The sequence below is a fragment of the Polypterus senegalus genome, chromosome 5 (assembly GCF_016835505.1).
Source record: "Polypterus senegalus isolate Bchr_013 chromosome 5, ASM1683550v1, whole genome shotgun sequence".
NCBI lineage: Eukaryota > Metazoa > Chordata > Cladistia > Polypteriformes > Polypteridae > Polypterus > Polypterus senegalus.
Genome location: NC_053158.1, coordinates 50,514,402 through 50,532,346, shown reverse-complemented (window position 1 = coordinate 50,532,346; position 17,945 = coordinate 50,514,402). Strand labels below are relative to the sequence as shown.

The following is a 17,945-nucleotide window of genomic DNA, read 5'->3' as shown; positions in this document are numbered from 1 at the left end:
ATAAACACAAACCCATTTTTAACCACAATTCTGATGTGCCTAACAGTTTTCCTCGATTGTAAAGTACAATATATCCCCACCTGACTCAGCTGTTTTATTCCGTCTCCTCTCTACACCACTGTTTGACAATAAAAGCCATTGAAGCCATTGGTCACCTTCTCCAAGGATTCTGACAACCCAGGAGGCTGAATGAACAGATTCGGGGCAGGAAAGGACACCTTGCTGAAAGACAACAATGGCTAGACCAGGCTAAGGGGATGCCAACGTAACACCTGGATTTGGCAGATAGATGGTCATTTCCGGAGAGTGGGACTGGGCCACGTGTCTGCCTAGGGGGTTGCCAACCAGGATCCTGAGCTGTTTCATCATGTGGTAGGTGTGGCAATGAGCTGTACCAGTGCATGCTCCCCAACTTGACCTGACCATTTACTTTCACAAATAGCATGGCCAGTAGGATTACACTAAATTCAGCATTCACATCTTCACTTGAGGAGGTGACCAAATAGCTAGCTGAGCTGGTACTCCAAATACACATACAGACTGCCAGTCAACAGATGGCTGCATGTCAAGCACAACTGTACGCAGTTGTTTTCACTTTGACCCATTAAATAAAGCTGGCTCAACTTCTAGAAGTGCCTTCTGCACACAACCGTACAGAGAGATTTCTTTAATACCTAAGAGAACTCCTAAGCATCAAAACACTGGGTGAAACCCACTGCCACATTTACGATCGGTGTCACTCCATAAACATGAAGGACTGATTAAGTCCTAAAAAAAAAATATACACTAATGCAAATCAAAATCAAAGAAGACACAAAAACACAGGAGAAATACCCAAAACAAATAATAAGAAGAATCTGTGAATAAAAGAACAGTAAAAGCTTCATTAAATGCTATGAGCAAAAGATTCCCAAAAAGAGAAGACATGGAGAACCATAACCTAACAATAGGACACGCTGCAATTTAAAAACAGGGTACCGAACAGCAGGAAGAAGAACATTTCATACCGTGAATCCCAAAACTTCACTTTTAATACCTGTAGGATTTTCCAACACAAAAATTAAAACAATTTGGACTCATGTAGCACCGTATGTTATATGTTACTGGGTTGTTACTTTTGTTGCTTTTGAATTATTATTGTTCACACTTTTATGTACTTTCTGTGATGTCTGTTATTATTTATCATGGATTTAAATGTCTTGATATTCCTTATACTTTGTGGGTGGAGTCCCTGGAGGCGGGGCCATCATGACATCATCACTCCTAAGCATTCCTTCTGGATATTTGACCAGACATGGTTTGGAGGCTGAAAAACTTTGTGAAGGTGTTTGTAAGAGTTGCGGTTTTTCTTTGGACTTTCTGGTTTTCTTAAATTATTTTGCTTCAGTCACTGGTTTTGTCTTCAGGATTGTGACTTGGACTTGTTTATATTTGGAGTGTCTTTTAGGCATGTTCTTTTGCCTGTTTTTTCTCTTTTGAGTTTTCCCCTGTATTTTTATATTTCTTCTTAATAAATCCTTCAGTAATAAAGATTCTTCGTTTGCCCTTTTGTATATAAGTCAAGGGTTTAAGGTCACCCCATATCTTCTGGGCTTATTGATATATTTATGGGACATTTGCAATTATTTTTTCTGCTTGCCTTGTGTATGCTCTGCAAGGCCGGCTATCCTGCAGTAAGTGGTCTTGAGGGTGTGTCTCCTTCAGCAGGAAAGATTTGTTATGGCCCTGCTTTCATTGTCCTTTTAGGAGGCCTTGCATGCATTTTGCCATTGGGACTCATAATCACAACATCCTAGCCTTATCCAAATGAGCACTTTAGACCCTGTTTTAAAAAAATCTATTTTCTAATGCTGTTCCATGGCTTTAAGCACCCCATCATGACCCATACTGTCATTTAGCCTTTTCTTGACTAACAAAAATTAATTTGTAGTGCTTTTACTTTGGCCACTCCTGTACTTTTATTAACCAGCTTGGATTTTCAGTGCTGTTCCTCCCAAAGTGTTCTCCATAACTGCCTCAATTGATGAATTTTTTTTTTCAAGATTGCAAATATTCAGGCCACTCAAGATCATGTAAAATTCTACAAACACTTAAAGGTGAACCAAACACAGCAGAATAAAGATAACACAATAATTCCACTGTCAGATGGGCTTGACAATGTACTACCGAATAAAATAAAATTGACATACAATCAATACTATACATCTCCCAAAGAGAACACAACAATGATTCAACTAAAAGAAGGCAGACAGACTCAATTGCAAATTATCTGTCTGAAACAGGATATTGAACAGCAAACACAACCCAGCATCATTAACAAGGCCATGCTGGGCCTAATGGATTCAGTGGATGACAATGGTGTTCATTTTTTGGTTTCATTGTAATGATTACTTCAGAAAATAACATTGTTTTGAACTACCAAAGACAATAAAAAGAAGTAATATGTTTTGGATAGATTGGTAAACTTTGTAATAAAATGTGGGATGCAGTTAATGTTGTAAAAATCAGAAGACTATTTATTTACCTCTCCCAGAAAGACATAAAAGCATAATGTCCATTTATCGTATCCATTGTTACAGTACTCTTAGACAACTAATTCAAAATAACTTATTTGCCTTAAACAGTGATTCAATTTTGGAACAGTACCAAAAAATGACCGGTAAAAGAATCTTGACTGTTCTATAAACTGACAGTAATGAATGACTATTGGTCACAGACTTGCTATGCATGATTTTCAACAATGGATGAAGCACCACAGTACAGCATATGATCTTAGCAAACTTTAACATTTTTTTTATATAAATACCAAATTATCCCACAATTACTTACCTCCCAACCCTCAATATGTGACTGCCATTCCTCCAGAACTTCTAATTTTTCCATTTGTCTCTTTGTTTCGTTGATGTTGGAGCAAACCTCTTTCATTACTTGTAGAGCTTCTTGTACCAAGGAGTAGTCATTATGTTTCCTTGGAGTTCTCTTTAATAGTTCCTTTATAAATAAATAACAAGAAAGAAATTCTAAGTTCCGGAAATGACTGTTCAAGAATGCATGAAGTGGTAAAATTACTGTACAATTCCAAATGTACTCATTTCACACTTGATGCTTTTTTGAGGAAAAAAGTCAGTGACTCAGTACAGTTCATTAATGCTGAAAAGAAAATGCATTGAGCATTGTGCTTGATACACTGACTAAAGTTTGGATTTTTAATGTTCAAATTACTGCCATCACGTCAAGTTGTAAATTTGTTCTATGGCTGATTCACGATCGATTGTGAAATGTTTGTGTCAGAAAATATACTAGAAGTTAACATTTTACATTTGTTTTAATCAACACCAGTTATCTGCCCTAGGTAAACTTAGCTTTCTTCAGCACTGCCTATCTCGAAAAATTCTGATTATCTGGAAGGTAATCCAAAAATAAGACACAAAATGAAAAATCAAAAGAGGCCCACAAGAGAACTAAAAAATGTCTTAATACTCTGGGATGTATTTAAACAAAGGAAATACTTGTAGACTATTTTATTACTAGCAGAATACCCGCGCTTCGCAGCGGAGTAGTAGTGTGTTAAAGAAGGTATGAAAAAGAAAAGGAAAAAGTTTAAAAATAACATAACATGATTGTCAAAGTAATTGTTTTGTGTATTTGTCGGCAGCGTCACAAAGTTGTTTTTGTCTAGCTGCATCAGAAAATGTACCACGACGTCTGACACGCCTCCTTTTTACTGTTTTCTCACAGCTTGGATTGCTGCTGTCATAATGGGTTTGAGTCTACACATATATATATATATATATATACACACATACATATCTTCATATCTATATATATACATATCTATATACATATCTACATACTGTATACACACACACACACATATATATATATATATATATATATATATATATATATATATATATATATATATATATACACATACCTATCTACATCATATATACACACACATACATACATACACACAAATTATATATATGTGTGTGTGTGTATGTATGTATGTATGTATGTGTGTGTGTGTATAAGTTTTTGCAGACACATTCACGATATCAAAAGTCTCAGCGCTCTTTGGAGGTCATTAATATATATATATATATATATATATATATATATATATATAGCAAAATACCGCTACATAGCGGAGAAGCAGTGTGTTAAAGAAGTAATGAAAAAGTAAAGGAAACATTTTAATAATAACGTAACATGATTGACATTGTCATGAGTGTTGCTGTCATATATATGCCTGCCTAAATAAGTCACCCTCGCCGCTCTTACTTTTTACCGTTCATTTAATCATGGCTAGTGCGGAAAAATTATAAAATGGAAGGAGGATTACACTGAGTATGGCTTTACCAAAGCAATTATTGATGGCGAATCGATTATTCATAAAACTTGAATTGGTGATCTGTTTTTCTGTTAACCTCATATTTTTTCATACTTCTTCTCAAACCAAGGGGGTGCGAGGGTTAAATGAATCAGGAAGCGCTGATCAATGTAATCGGTGTACCAGGAAATCATGCATTGACAAAAGTTCCCCTTTGCTTGTAATGCAAAGTGTGATTAAATGCGTGATTTTTTAATGCGTTATGGAGCACATGCATCGAAGCTTCTCAGCTGTGCTTGTGCTAAGAAAAGGAAAGATTTTAAAAATAACGTAACACGATTGTCAGTGTAACCTTTTGTAAGTAGTGCCTGGAGGATTCAGTGTGGAGAAACTGTAGAGACAGCGTGTGTATTAACTTGTGGATTTTTCTGTGAGTATTTGGTGGCAGTCTGATGAAGTTGCTTCGGAAGACGGCATTGGCCGCGGAGCTCAGCTCAGAGCGAAATTAGGTAAATGGGAGGGGAGATGATAACGTGACTCCCCAACCGCCTTTAACTGTCAATCCCCACAAACACAGTCTCTCGGAATTTGCATAAGCACACCCCTTCACCTGCAATTTTAACTTAGTTACAAAGTGATCAAAACTCTCATTTATATCCTGCGTCCTCTCATTAAACTTGTATCCCGCATTACCCGTGGGCATGTGAAACGCCAGCGGTAGCCTGTCTATGAACTTAATTTAAAGTTTAGGTTTACACCTTGCTTTCTTTCCGAAGTAGCAGCACTCATGAATATGGTAGTATATGTCACTCGCTCGCTTATTGTTTCGCTGCCTTCTCAATTATATAATGCATGTTTTCTTCAGCGCTTTCAGTTCACATGATTACGTGGGAGGCATGATGATGTCACATGAAACTCCGCCCCCCCATGGCTTTCGAGCTCAACTCCATTACAGTAAATGGAGAAAAATACCTTCCAGTTATGACCATTACGTGTAGAATTTCGAAATGAAATCTGCCCAACTTTTGTAAGTAAGCTGTAAGGAATGAGCCTGCCAAATTTAAGCCTTCTACCCACACGGGAACTTGGAGAATTAGTGATGAGTCAGTGAGTGAGTCAGTCAGTCAGTGAGGGCTTTGCCTTTTATTAGTATAGATTATTCCCAAGACAGAAGCACCTGCAAAAAAATACTCCGGTGAATCCAAGGGAACACACATAGAGAATGGGAAATGGTCTAGCCTCTACACATAGAGGGTGATATTCTCTAAAATGTATTACTGTGATGTACCAAAACAGTGCCCTTATTAAACTTTTAGAAAAACAAGAAAAATGTTCATGTCTTACTCAAAGGAGTATAGTTGTTTATTTATAAACTGTTTAAGAAATACTAGGAAGGTAAATCAGTATGAAAGATAAATAAATTATATATATATTGTAAATGCCACAAGGGTTGGACGGGCATCCCGACCATGAAGTGGAATGGTTCCTTTTCCAGATGTGAAGCTTCAAGAGGTCAGTCAGGCATCCCAACCGAAAAAGGGAAAGGGGTCATACCCAAACCGAACTTCCCAAGGCGATGGACAGACAGCCCCAGGCAAATGGATGGGCATCCGAAATGGAAGTGGTTTCAGTACCTTCCCTGGAAGGGGGAAAAGAAAAGAAGGACGGTCTCCGAGGGGTGTTTATTACCCCCAGGCGTTAGATGGCAGCAGCCCTCCATATTGGCCCCCAGTCAGGAACCATCAGAATGTCTGCAGTTGTAGTGTGGCAGCACAGCCCTGCTTGGTTCCAGGTGTGCTGAAAAAAAGAGGGAGCTGAAGGGAGGTGCACTCTTGAATATATTGGACTTCTGTATGACCAGCAGCATTTCCAACAGGCAGCAGCCCTGGCACCAGAGGTACTCCCAGGACCTCAATACAAGAGACCGCACTCCCTTATCCAGATGAGTCAGAGCTGGGAGGAGAGCAGTGCGGTGGTGAGGGGAGAAGTGAGTTGTAGATGAGAGATAACTTTTGCTTGGTTCTTTTTAGATGTATTGTGGATATTAAATTATCCATTATTTGAAGCCGGGACTGTGCCTTTGAGTTTTGGGTTCACTGGTGCCCTGGTTCCATTATTAAATATATACATCTATACTAATAAAAGGCAAAGCCCTCACTGACTCACTCACTCATCACTAATTCTCCAACTTCCCGTGTAGGTAGAAGGCTGAAATTTGGCAGGCTTATTCCTTACAGCTTACTTACAAAAGTTAAGCAGGTTTCATTTCGAAATTCTACACGTAACGGTCATAACGGTTGACAACGTTCGCCATGTTAAACTTTCGTATTTATGGCCCCATCTTCATGAAATTTGGTAGGTGGCTTCTCTGCGCTAACCAAAACCGATGTACATACTTATTTCAGTGGTATGATGCCACTGTCGGCCGCCATATTGAAGTTTCCAATATCACTAATTCTCCAACTTCCCGTGTAGGTAGAAGACTGAAATTTGGCAGGCTCATTCCTTACAGCTTACTTACAAAAGTTAAGCAGGTTTCATTTCGAAATTCTACACGTAACGGTCATAACGCTCGACAACGTCCGTCATGTTGAACTTTCTTATTTATAGCCCCATCTTCACGAAATTTGGTAGGCGGCTTCCCTGCGCTAACCGAAACCAATGTATGTACTTATTTCGGTGGTATGATGCCACTGTCGGCCGCCATATTGAACTTTTCAACGGTCTTTGTTACTTATGGGCCCATCTTTAAGAAATTTGGTACGCGGGTTCCCAACGCTAACTGAATCCTACTTACGTACATATATACGTCCATATCCTGCAGCTCGGACACCGTATGAGGCGGCGTTGGGTACCCCATCCCAACGCCTCCCACATTGTTGGCTGCCTGCCTATATAAGGCCATCCGTCGCTCCAGTCTCTACATTCCCTTCCTTGCTTCGCCACGGGATTCACATCTTCCTGCTGATAACTACAGCCTTTTTAATTTAATCCACGGCTTCTCCGCTGTTTTATTGTTCATTTATTACGATTATAGTTATTGTGTAGGTATTTTAGACTTACTTTACATTGTTCAGGTACCCATTTTGTTTATCATTCCAACCGTAACCCCATTATCAAGGTGATCACCATCGATCAAAGAACTGTCACTTACCGAGTGGTTTCCATGCCCAGAGATGGCACCTGCCTTTTACATTCTCTTTGTTACATATTGCACGGCCGTATCAGGCTCACTCTTGATATCCGGAGGAACATTGTGTCTTATGTATTGAATGACTGGGACAGGTTCAAGGTGTGGACTGCTGACAGTACAGGAGATAATTATACTACAGAGGAGCACTATAAGAGTGAAATGCTTAAGCCCTTCACCTATGGATTTGCATGTGAGTTGATGGCTGCCGCTGAATTGACTGGTTGTCGCCTTCAAGTGTACCGAAATGGCCAAATATTTTACAACTTTCGACAACCGCCTATGCATCTTAAACATCTTAGACTCACATGTGACGATTTCAGTAGTGGACACTTTGATGTTTATGAATGTTTAAACTCTCAAAAGCTGGATGTGAAGTTATCGATGAAACCGGTTGTATACTTACAACGCTTGACAGATGTCGAATGTCACTTCAATACAAGTCCTACAAATACTGTCGTAATTGAAACAAACCATGAAACTCGAGCTGATTATGACAGCAGCAATCCAAGCTGTGAGATTTGAAACAAGATTACTTTTCACATGGCCAACTGTACGTTGCATGCTCAAGAGTAAGCTCAGCGCACAGCTTGGTCATATTACAACCGGAGGGCCGAACTCACAATGTGGTATACAAAGAAATCCTTAACAAATAATTATTGGTATATTTTCCCTCAGTTTAAAAAGGTTTCATTTTCTTCTTAATAAAAATTTTAAGGCAGTACTTCGCCGCTGCGAACAGCGGGTATTTTGCTAGAATATATATATATATAAAACATACATATACACACAGTATATAAGAGTTGCATTTTTTTATATTAAACAAAGTTTTTTATTGATGTCTGAACAAACTAACGTCATCCACAGTTTATTAACTTTTAATTTTGTTATATAAATCTTGCCTAGAATGTTTTTAATATTAAAATTCTGTTTGTGCAAAACAAAACAAGAACTGTGTATTAAAGATAATGCATTTTTGTAAGGACTAATATGTAATAAGTGTGCCTATCCCTTTAAGGGTATTATTTAGCGTGATGTGTGCCTCAACCTGATTGGCTTATTAATTCTGGCTCCAGCACCCCACAACTCAGGTTTGGATTAAATGCAGTTAACAATGTATGTTTGTTTAAAGAAACTGTTTGAAACAGTAAAAGACTGGACAGGAAAAGGCAGTGACTTGTCTCTTGGTGGTGGCATGAGGGAAGGAAAACGTTTTACTTTTATTGGGTCAAGTCAGAGAACTGAATATCTAATACGAAAGTCATCTAAGCAGCAGAGCATTAACAAGCATTTTGAATGTTAAGAGTTTGTGCCTTTGTGGACAGTTAATTATTAATACAGTTTTAGTCTGAAATGTATATACAGATACATTATATTTGTATGTATAACTACCAGAATCATCAGAATTTATAATTATATCATGATTACCGCTGGTGTACCTAAAGCCTGTTTATTACTCTATATAAGTTATGCCAGCCTCTAGTCTAATGCCAGTCTGTTTCTAACAACATGACTAAAATTGGCTAGAGGATGTTTTTTCAGTAATGGCCCATTTTCAAACATCTTTGTCACTTTCAACCATGAAAACTACAGACATGTATTTTCCCGAGACCCCCAGACTGATAGATGTGACACCTAAAAATTAAACATGTTTACTCTGTCTTGCATACAAATGATTCATTAGTGTGTTATCTACCTGTTATAAATAGTATTGGTCTATGGTTATGATGTTGCCACTGACGGACATAACTATGGAATATATTATATTTTTTTTTCCCAAAATGATAGAATGAACTTTACATTCAAATTTTTCTTTAACTATGCCCCTGAACTTTAGTGAATGACAGTACAAATGCAGATTCAATAATCCTTTTATAATATTAGATACACGAAATGTATACATTCTGCTCCAAAAACAATCAAAATCAAAGAATACTTAGTATTTCTGGCTCACGTTTTAATCCTGATTAGGACAGCTGCATCATCAGGGAGAAGCTGAAAGGTTATACTTGCCAATTATAAAATTTAAAGTAATTCTTCCTCAGCTTTTAATTACAGTTATTTTTAATTCCATTTTCAAATGAGTTCATTTCATTTATTCTGCATAATGTACAGCTGATTACCCTAACAATGAGTTTCTTTGTTATGGCTTTGTTCAAATGATGAAGGGAAAAAAAAACTTTTACTCTTTTTCCATTTTTCACTGATGCCCTAAAGTGATGGCGTGCAGATGATCTTTCTGTGCAAGTGGGTAACCACAAGTATCTGCTCGGTTATTCAACAGAGAGAACACAAGACCCGACCAGAACACAATAAGATCAGGAATTAAGTGAAGTGCTGAATGTACTGTTGGTTGCTTAGTGACTGTTAAGATGTAAACAAGAGGAATAGGAAAATAAGAAGAGAAAGTTTCAAGTGGCATTGATTTTCAGTTCATGTAGAGATTTAATTGCGGCTGCTTAAAAATAACACATAATGTAATAACATATTGTGTAACAGGCATCACTTTATACAGTGATTGTTCTTTGCAGAGGATTCCAGACTTGACGAAGGAATCCTGGCACTTGGAATATAGATTAAGAAAACATGCAGAAACATTCAAGTTGAAATGGGACTTGTTTTTGCACATTTAGGCAGAATTCAATGCCTTCAGTTTCCATCTCAACCAACTTAATCTCTCCTTTTTCTGAAATTACAAACACTTTGCTTAATGTGGCTCCCCAAAAAAATCCATTCAAGCACAAGAGCTAAATGATGTTTAAGTCTTTTGTAGCATTCATTACTCAGGGAAGAACATTTTTGAATTGCCTACTAAATTAACCAAATATGTGACTTGTGTCTATCCTTCTGGGTCAGCTTTTGATCTGTCCGTAGATGGTAAATTGCCAAGGAACCCAGAGTTCTTTCACTAAATGCTTTAATAAAGTGGGAGAAGATTTACAAGTAAACTCAGTTAGAAGAAGGACAGATTTAATCAAGAGAAACAAGGGAATATTTTTAAAACGTCACCCCAATCATAGTGAAAATTCTTTTAAGGATCCATGGTATATATTAAATACAAGTTTTGAAGTTTTAGACAGGACCAAAACAGATAATTGCTGTTTCTGTTAAGAGTGAAAAGAATAATATTACAAAAAACTGAAAAGGTCTTTCAAATGTCCTAATGAGACCTCATGGGAAGTACTATTTTGCATTTCTGGTTACTGCACAATAAGAAAAACAAAAATGGTGCCACAACACAAGTAAAACATCATACTGATTGGTTGATATAATTTAAGCTGGAAAACATTCATTTGAATAATTGATATTCATCAAAAAAGTTAGTAAATTTCATTACTGTATAAACAAAATAAGCTTTACAAAAATAGGGAGCTAAAGTAACAACATAGTAGCAGACAAATTTATACAAATACATTAAAAATAGCATAAAAATCAGCTCATTACATACCCTAAGAAGTAGTGGATACTTGCATATCCTTTGTATGGGGGCAACAAGATAGCCTTCAAGTGGCACTTCAGTATTCTTGCGCCCACCTAGCAACATGCAGTTCTAAAAAACAAGAAATAATTACATGTTACACCTTGGAACAATGCATACGTGATTGCAATTATAATGATAAAACTAATATTACCAAAAAGGATGAGGTGACACTTTAACAAGGGATGCAATTGTTAGCAAAATTATCTGCACTTATTAAAAAAAAGACAGGTTTGTGTTTCTTCTTCATAACTAAGACTTTCCTGTTTAATGAAGGAGTTTTATCATTTATTCTTGCATAAAAAGTAAAAAATAAAGCACTCTGAACCTCAATACATACCTGGGCTAGGTACTATATGATGAGTGCCATTTAATATTCTGAAAACAGTAAGTACACCCTATAAAATGTTTTTTTCTTTTTTAACATCTGTGGACACATACACAGTTTAACTTCACTTAAACAGCATCTTTACATAAAGGTGAGGTAAAAATTGCAATAATTTACTCAACAGAAAATGAGTAAATATGTCATTTTCGTCCGTGGAAAAAGTAAGCACAGCCTTAGCTCTAATAGCCTGTCTGCCAGTCTCTAAAATCAACTAAGAGAAAGTTTTTCCCTCTCCATCATGCAGAATCCTTTCCGCTTTGTGATGTTTGAGTGGTGCCTTGCATGCACAGCCTGTTTTAAATCCTCCTAAAGCATTTTAATGAGATTAAGATCGGGGCTTTGACTCTGCCATTCCAGAACCCTCCATTTCTTTCTTTTCAGTAATTTTCTGGTGGATTTACTGGCATGTTTAGGGTCACTGTCAGGTTTGAAGGTCCACTTTCAGCTGAGCTTAAGTCTTCTGATTTTATCTTCAAGCATCTGCTGGTACAATAAACAGTTTGTAGTGGATTCTATGATAATGAGCTGCCCAGGCCGTGATGCAGAATAACATTTCCATCACCAAGCTCTATAGGTAGTATCTGGTTCTTCTGGTCAAATCCTGTCTTTGTTTTTTGCCAAACACATCTTCTGGTACTGGGGCCAAACAACCCCATCGTTGCCTCATCCGTCAGAGCAAATTGCTCCAGAAGTCCTGTATCTTTGTTAGGTGTTCACAGGCAAACTTTACTCTTGTCCTGATGTTCTTTGTGGCAAGCAAAGGTTTCCTCCTGCAACACCTCCTATGTAGGATCTGATTTATGCAGCCCCTTTGTAATGGCAGATTCATGCATCAACAGTGGTAAGAGCTACCTCTAGGATCACATGATAAAAATCCTTTTAGAGGCTTCCTTTAACATCTTGCATTCTGTTCTTGGGAAGAACTTGATAGGGAAGGTTGAACAAGTTGGCAGTTGTTTGAAATGTTGCAGAAGATCTTCCGGACAGTGAAATGGTTGATTTCCAATTGTTAAGATCTTTTTAATCTAAATATTTAAATCTTCATGGGCATTTCTAACCTTATTTCTGAAGGTCTCAGAGAGCTCTTTCAATCTATGTATTGCAATAATGCACATTTTAACAGAAAGAAAAAATCAAACTAAATGACGGGACACATTGCTCCAAGATCGTCTCTAATGAATTTGCACCTGAACTGGTGCATCTGATTCTAATTTTAGGCATTTGATAAATGTAGCGGTGTAGTTACATTTTACACATACAAAATTTGAATTTATCTTTACTTAAATTGTAAAATGGACTACAAACTGTAAATATTATATTTATATATACTATTTAAATGAAGATCAAATCTTAAAATACAGTATCCACATACTGTATGTTAAAACAAAAAAACATTTTCACGTGACTGTAAAGCCAGGGATTTTGTAATCTGCTACTTATGTGACCATAGATGCATGCTAATAATCACAATGGCATTTGTATTGTGTCTAATGTTGCTGGGATTTACTCCAAACACCTTGTCCCTGAAATGGATTAACTGGCTTGAGAGTGTGATGTCATTACTATTTTTTTAGTAAGCAATATTTGTTAGTAGTAATCAGTAAAGCTAAAGGTCAGTTTATGAGCAATATTTCTATGTTTTCTCATAAGATACTGTATGAAACCTGCTCAAAAATACATTTTCATCCTTAACTCTTAAAAAAATGAATCTCATACTGCTTTATAATAAAAAAATCTTCCCTTTTATAGATTTAACATATTGTCTCATGAATTCATCCAAACTGAAATTTTCTACTATAGGATCAGAGGAGTCCAGTGTAATGAGTTACCAAATTCATTTATTTAGTGACAGACACTTCTTTTAGGAATTTAAAGAGGAGTGGTCAGACATTGGTCAAATTATTAACAATACAAGTCAAGAAATGTTTAGAAAATTAATTGACCTCAAGGTCATTAACAAAACTATAATTAACAAAACCAGAAAATTCTAACCAGAAAAATCATAACCAGAATAATGCTCAAAAACAAGTTTGCTCGAGAGTCTGTCCTTTATTTTTCAAAAAAGTTTGGACACTTTGAACAAACTGTGGCTATTTGTAATAACATGGCCCCCAAGAGGTCACAAAATATTCAGTGTGTGCACCCTGGGCATAGAAACAGGTAGTATAATTGCAGTCTGAGTTGACAAAACTTAAGCTTTCGTAAAAAAGCAACATAGGAAATGACAGCACTGTTTTTTAGTTTTTTTTTCTTGTTTTTTTCTTTTTATTTTTTTGTGTGCTGGGAAATGTGTGAGTTCTGGAGTGGTTGAAGTCATCTGTCAAAAGATTGGGGTGTGTACGTGGATAATGGACTGCTAAAAGTCTTGCTACTCCTCTCCGAGCACATAGAATTTACACTCTGAACAAACCTCCTGCATGTTTAATTACCCTCCTTTTGAAATGGGATTGGGTTGCCTCTGGCCTAATAAAAAACTTTTTTTCTCAGGATCTTTGTGTTATTAGACATTCATCAGACCAGTTGTTCTTCCTACTATAAAAGTAAGGGACTTTGCCACTAGAATATCATTGGTTTTAGGACATCTTTACTAAAAGGAATTTTGGACTCTTAAAATAAATGTATTGATTAAATAAGATCACAACTGATAATAATGATCTCCTCCCTTTGATATCCTTACTCATAATTCCCCTTGGGAATAATAAAGTATCTACCTATCTCTATCTATCTAAATCAAGTAAATCACTTTTCTTTATTTAGTAGCATTGAACAAGAGCATATAATCTAATTTGTATTTGTGAAAGGGGCAAGATAAAAATATCTTTTAATACTGCTATAGGACAAGTGCCTCATTAAGTCATATGGCTTGGTAAATGGCCCAGTGGTATCTCCTACTGATACCTCATACTCTCAGTTTCACAGCATTAGTTTTTAAAACAAAAGGTTTAAACTGGGGCCATGACTCTGTGATTACTGGTCATCTGCAAATATGGAAAACTGTTGAACAGGTGTACCTTAATTTTTGATGACCTTCTTTCAAAAGAGATATCAAAGAATATGTTTCTGCTAGGAACACTTGCAAATGAGATATAAATTCCTCTGAACATTTACATGGTCTTTGCCTACTACAGAGAGGGAAATTTTATTACAGATTTCCCTCTCTTCCCCTAAAGGTTTTACTATAATTTTGGTTATCATAGATGGGTTCACTAAGTCAGTACATTACTGCATGTGTTAGTAATATTAAAGTTTTTATGGCTCTGGAATGTGTTGGCTTTTCTATAAAAGTACAACATTAGATTACTTGGGTCTCCAAAAAGTACTTTGCTGGTCCGCAATTTGTCTCAAGATTTTGGAAGGACTTCTGCAAAAAATTACACATCCAGTTAAATCTCAATTCTGGGTTTCACCCACAGACCAATGGTGAGACAAAAAGGATCAATCAGGAATTCAAAAAATATCTATGTTGCTTTGTTGAATATCATCAAATCACTTAGGTAGAATGCTTAGTCATTTCAGAACTGTCCCAAATTGGTTAACCACTATTACTACTGATTACAGGTACATCCTTTCCAAACTTGTTTATGGATTGTTTGCCATCCCCTCAGTTAATACTTTCTTGCAAGGTTTAACTGACCATCTTTGTAAGTTTCCTTATTTATGGTAACTCTCACATAAAATTAAATGAAGGCAAAAACCACTGCCAAGAATCTTTCAGATCAGAAAAGGAGAGTTCCTCCAGACTATAAGATTGAGCAGATGGTATGGCTCACAATGTGGTATGTCCGCTTGAGAGTTCCATTCCAGAAACTAGCGTCTCATTTCACTAGTCTGTATAAAATCTTCAAAAAAAGGGGGTTCTGTCATTTATCAGCTAGCTCTTCTGGCACATTTTCTACTCCATCTGACCTCTTCTTGACTAAAGCCAGTGCATTACATTCTGTTATTGAAGCCCTGCGCAGCCTAAAGATTATTGACTCTAAAAAATGAACTTCCAGGGTCCAATACTTGGTGAATTTGGAAGGGATATGGTCCAGAGGACAGGTATTGGGTTCCAACATATGATATCCTTGCTACTCAACTTTTGCACCTCTTCCACAATTCTCACACAGATAACCCTGATGGGTGTGCTCAGTGCTTAGGTGGATAGCTGAGTCATGAATGTTATCATTTTCTGTTTTTACAACATTTTGATCGTTATTTTTTAAATTAGTTTTTACATGTAACATTGTTTTATTACTTTTATTAATATAGTTACTAAATATAGATTAGAAATATATATATATGCATGCAAATAGGTTCTTAAGTATTTGGAGGGTGAGGCAATTTTCATAATTTTGGGTCTGCACATCACCACAATGGATTTGAAATTAAGCAATCATTATGTGATTGAAGCACAGACTTTCTGCTTTAATTTAAGGGGTTTATCAAAAATATCATATGAGCCATTTAGGAATGACAGCCATTTTTCTCCATAACCACCAAACCCTCCAACCTTCCCCCCCCACACTCCCCCATTTCCAGGGGCTTAAACATATTTGGGCATTGGCTGACAAGTTGTTCCATAGCCTGATGGGAGCAGTTCCCTCATTATTCCATTAACGGTTGAGGAGGAAAAAGATCTGGAGTTGAGTCCAAGTGTGGAATTTGCTTTTGGAAGCTGCTACAGTGAACTCTCAACATGAAGTCCAAACAGCTATACATGCAAGTAAAAACAGGCCATCATTAGGCAAGGAAAACAAAACAAATCCATCAGAGAAACAGCAAAAACACAAAGAGAGGTCAAATAAACTATCTGGTACATTCTTAAAAAGAAAGAACACACTGATGAAGTCAGCAACACCAGAAGGTCTGAAAAACCACAGAAGACAAATGTGCTAGATTATTGCACAATTCTGTCCTTGGTGAAAAAGAGCCACTTCACAACATTTAGCAAGACCGAGAACACTCTCCTGGAGGTAGATCTGTCACTGTCAAAGTCTACAATCAAGAAACAAACTCATGAAAGTAAAGACAGAGGGTTTACCACAAGGTGCATACCACTATTAAACCTTAAACATAGGATGGAAAGATTAGACTTTACCAGAACACATTTTTTAAAACCCTGTCCAGTTCTGGTATAGTTTTCTTTGGACATAGGAAACTAAGATCAATATACTGTTTACCAGAATGTTCGAAACAGAAGAGTATAGAGAAGAGATGGAATGGCTCATGATCCAATGAATACCACATCATCTGTGAAACGTGGTGGAGGCAGTTTTATGGCATGGGCATGCCTGACTGCCAATGGAAATAGCTCACTGGTGTTTATTGATAATATGACATCTGGCAGAAGTAGCAGGATGAATTCTGAAGTGTACAGGGTTATACCAGCCGCTCAGATTCAGCCAAAAGCTGCAAAACTGAAAGGATGATGCTTTACAGTACAGATGGACAATGAGCCAAAACATGCAGCGAAAGCAAACCAACTAGTTTTCAAGACAAAAAAGTGGAAGATTCCTCAATGGCCATGTCAATCAACTGATCTCAACCCAACTGGACATGCATTTTACTTGCTGATGACAAAACTGGTGGTTGAAAGTCCTGTCATGCACAAGCGCATGGGGAGCAGCTTAAAGACCCGATGCAAGTCGCGACAAGTTGGGCCAGAGGACGATGGCGGTGTACTAACCTTTTTCTCTGTCTTCCCGTAGAAAAAACAAAGCGCCGCCACCATAATCCTGCCCAGACAACCAAAACAACAACGCTTCCGGGTTCCATTCTTCCCTCTGGTCCCCCATTGATGACGTCTTCTACCCATCCACCACCACAACTTCCCAGCATTCCACGTGTCTAATTTCCGGTCCGACTCCTTATAATATCCGTCCTCCCATTCCTTTTTGTCTAATGATATTTTTGTTAAGAATATGTTGGACCTTTATGTTACAGTATACGGGGCTCAAAACCCCAAACCTTGATTTGTTTTTTGTCTTATTATTACAGTCCAAAGAACAAGCAGCACCCAATGACAGCTGCAGTAAAGGCCTGGCAAAGCATCACGAGGGTGGACACCCTGCACTTGGAGAAGGCCATGAGTTTCAAACTTCAAGCAGTCATTGACTGTAATGGATTTTCAGCCAAACATCAAAAATAACCATTATATTTATGATTATGTTAGTTTGTCCAAATAATTTTGAGCCCCTGAAAATAGAGGGACCATGTATGAAAATGTTTGTCATTCCTAAATGTCTCAATCAATATTTTTGGTAAACCTCTTAAATTAAAGCTGAAAATCTACACTTATAATGATTGCTGTATTTCAAATCTATTTTGCTGGCATACAGAGCCAAAATTCTGAAATATATTTATGGGCCTAACTATATATATATATACTGTATTAATTATATACAAACATATATTTAATATGTAATTGTTGTCATTTTTGCAGTTCCTATATGGCAGTGTCCATGTTGTGTACTGGTTGCTAAGTCAGTTGCTGTCTTGCAACTGATGTCAGCGTTTTGTGTTATGTCATCATCAGTTGACTACAGTCACACACGCGCATGGGAGGCAGCTA

At 37.1% G+C, this 17,945-nt stretch overlaps 1 protein-coding gene across 2 annotated transcripts in view; it reads right to left on the bottom strand.

The window, feature by feature from the left end:
- The window catches only part of prex2 (phosphatidylinositol-3,4,5-trisphosphate-dependent Rac exchange factor 2), a 512,388-nt gene that overhangs the window by 343,479 nt on the left and 150,964 nt on the right, over window positions 1-17,945 (bottom strand). For both annotated transcript variants that reach the window (XM_039754613.1, XM_039754614.1), the window contains exons 5-6: window positions 10,975-11,076; window positions 2,830-2,991 (exon numbers count right to left, since the gene is read on the bottom strand). In XM_039754613.1, the coding sequence (XP_039610547.1) occupies window positions 2,830-2,991; window positions 10,975-11,076 (264 nt within the window). The remainder of the gene's footprint in view (window positions 1-2,829; window positions 2,992-10,974; window positions 11,077-17,945) is intronic.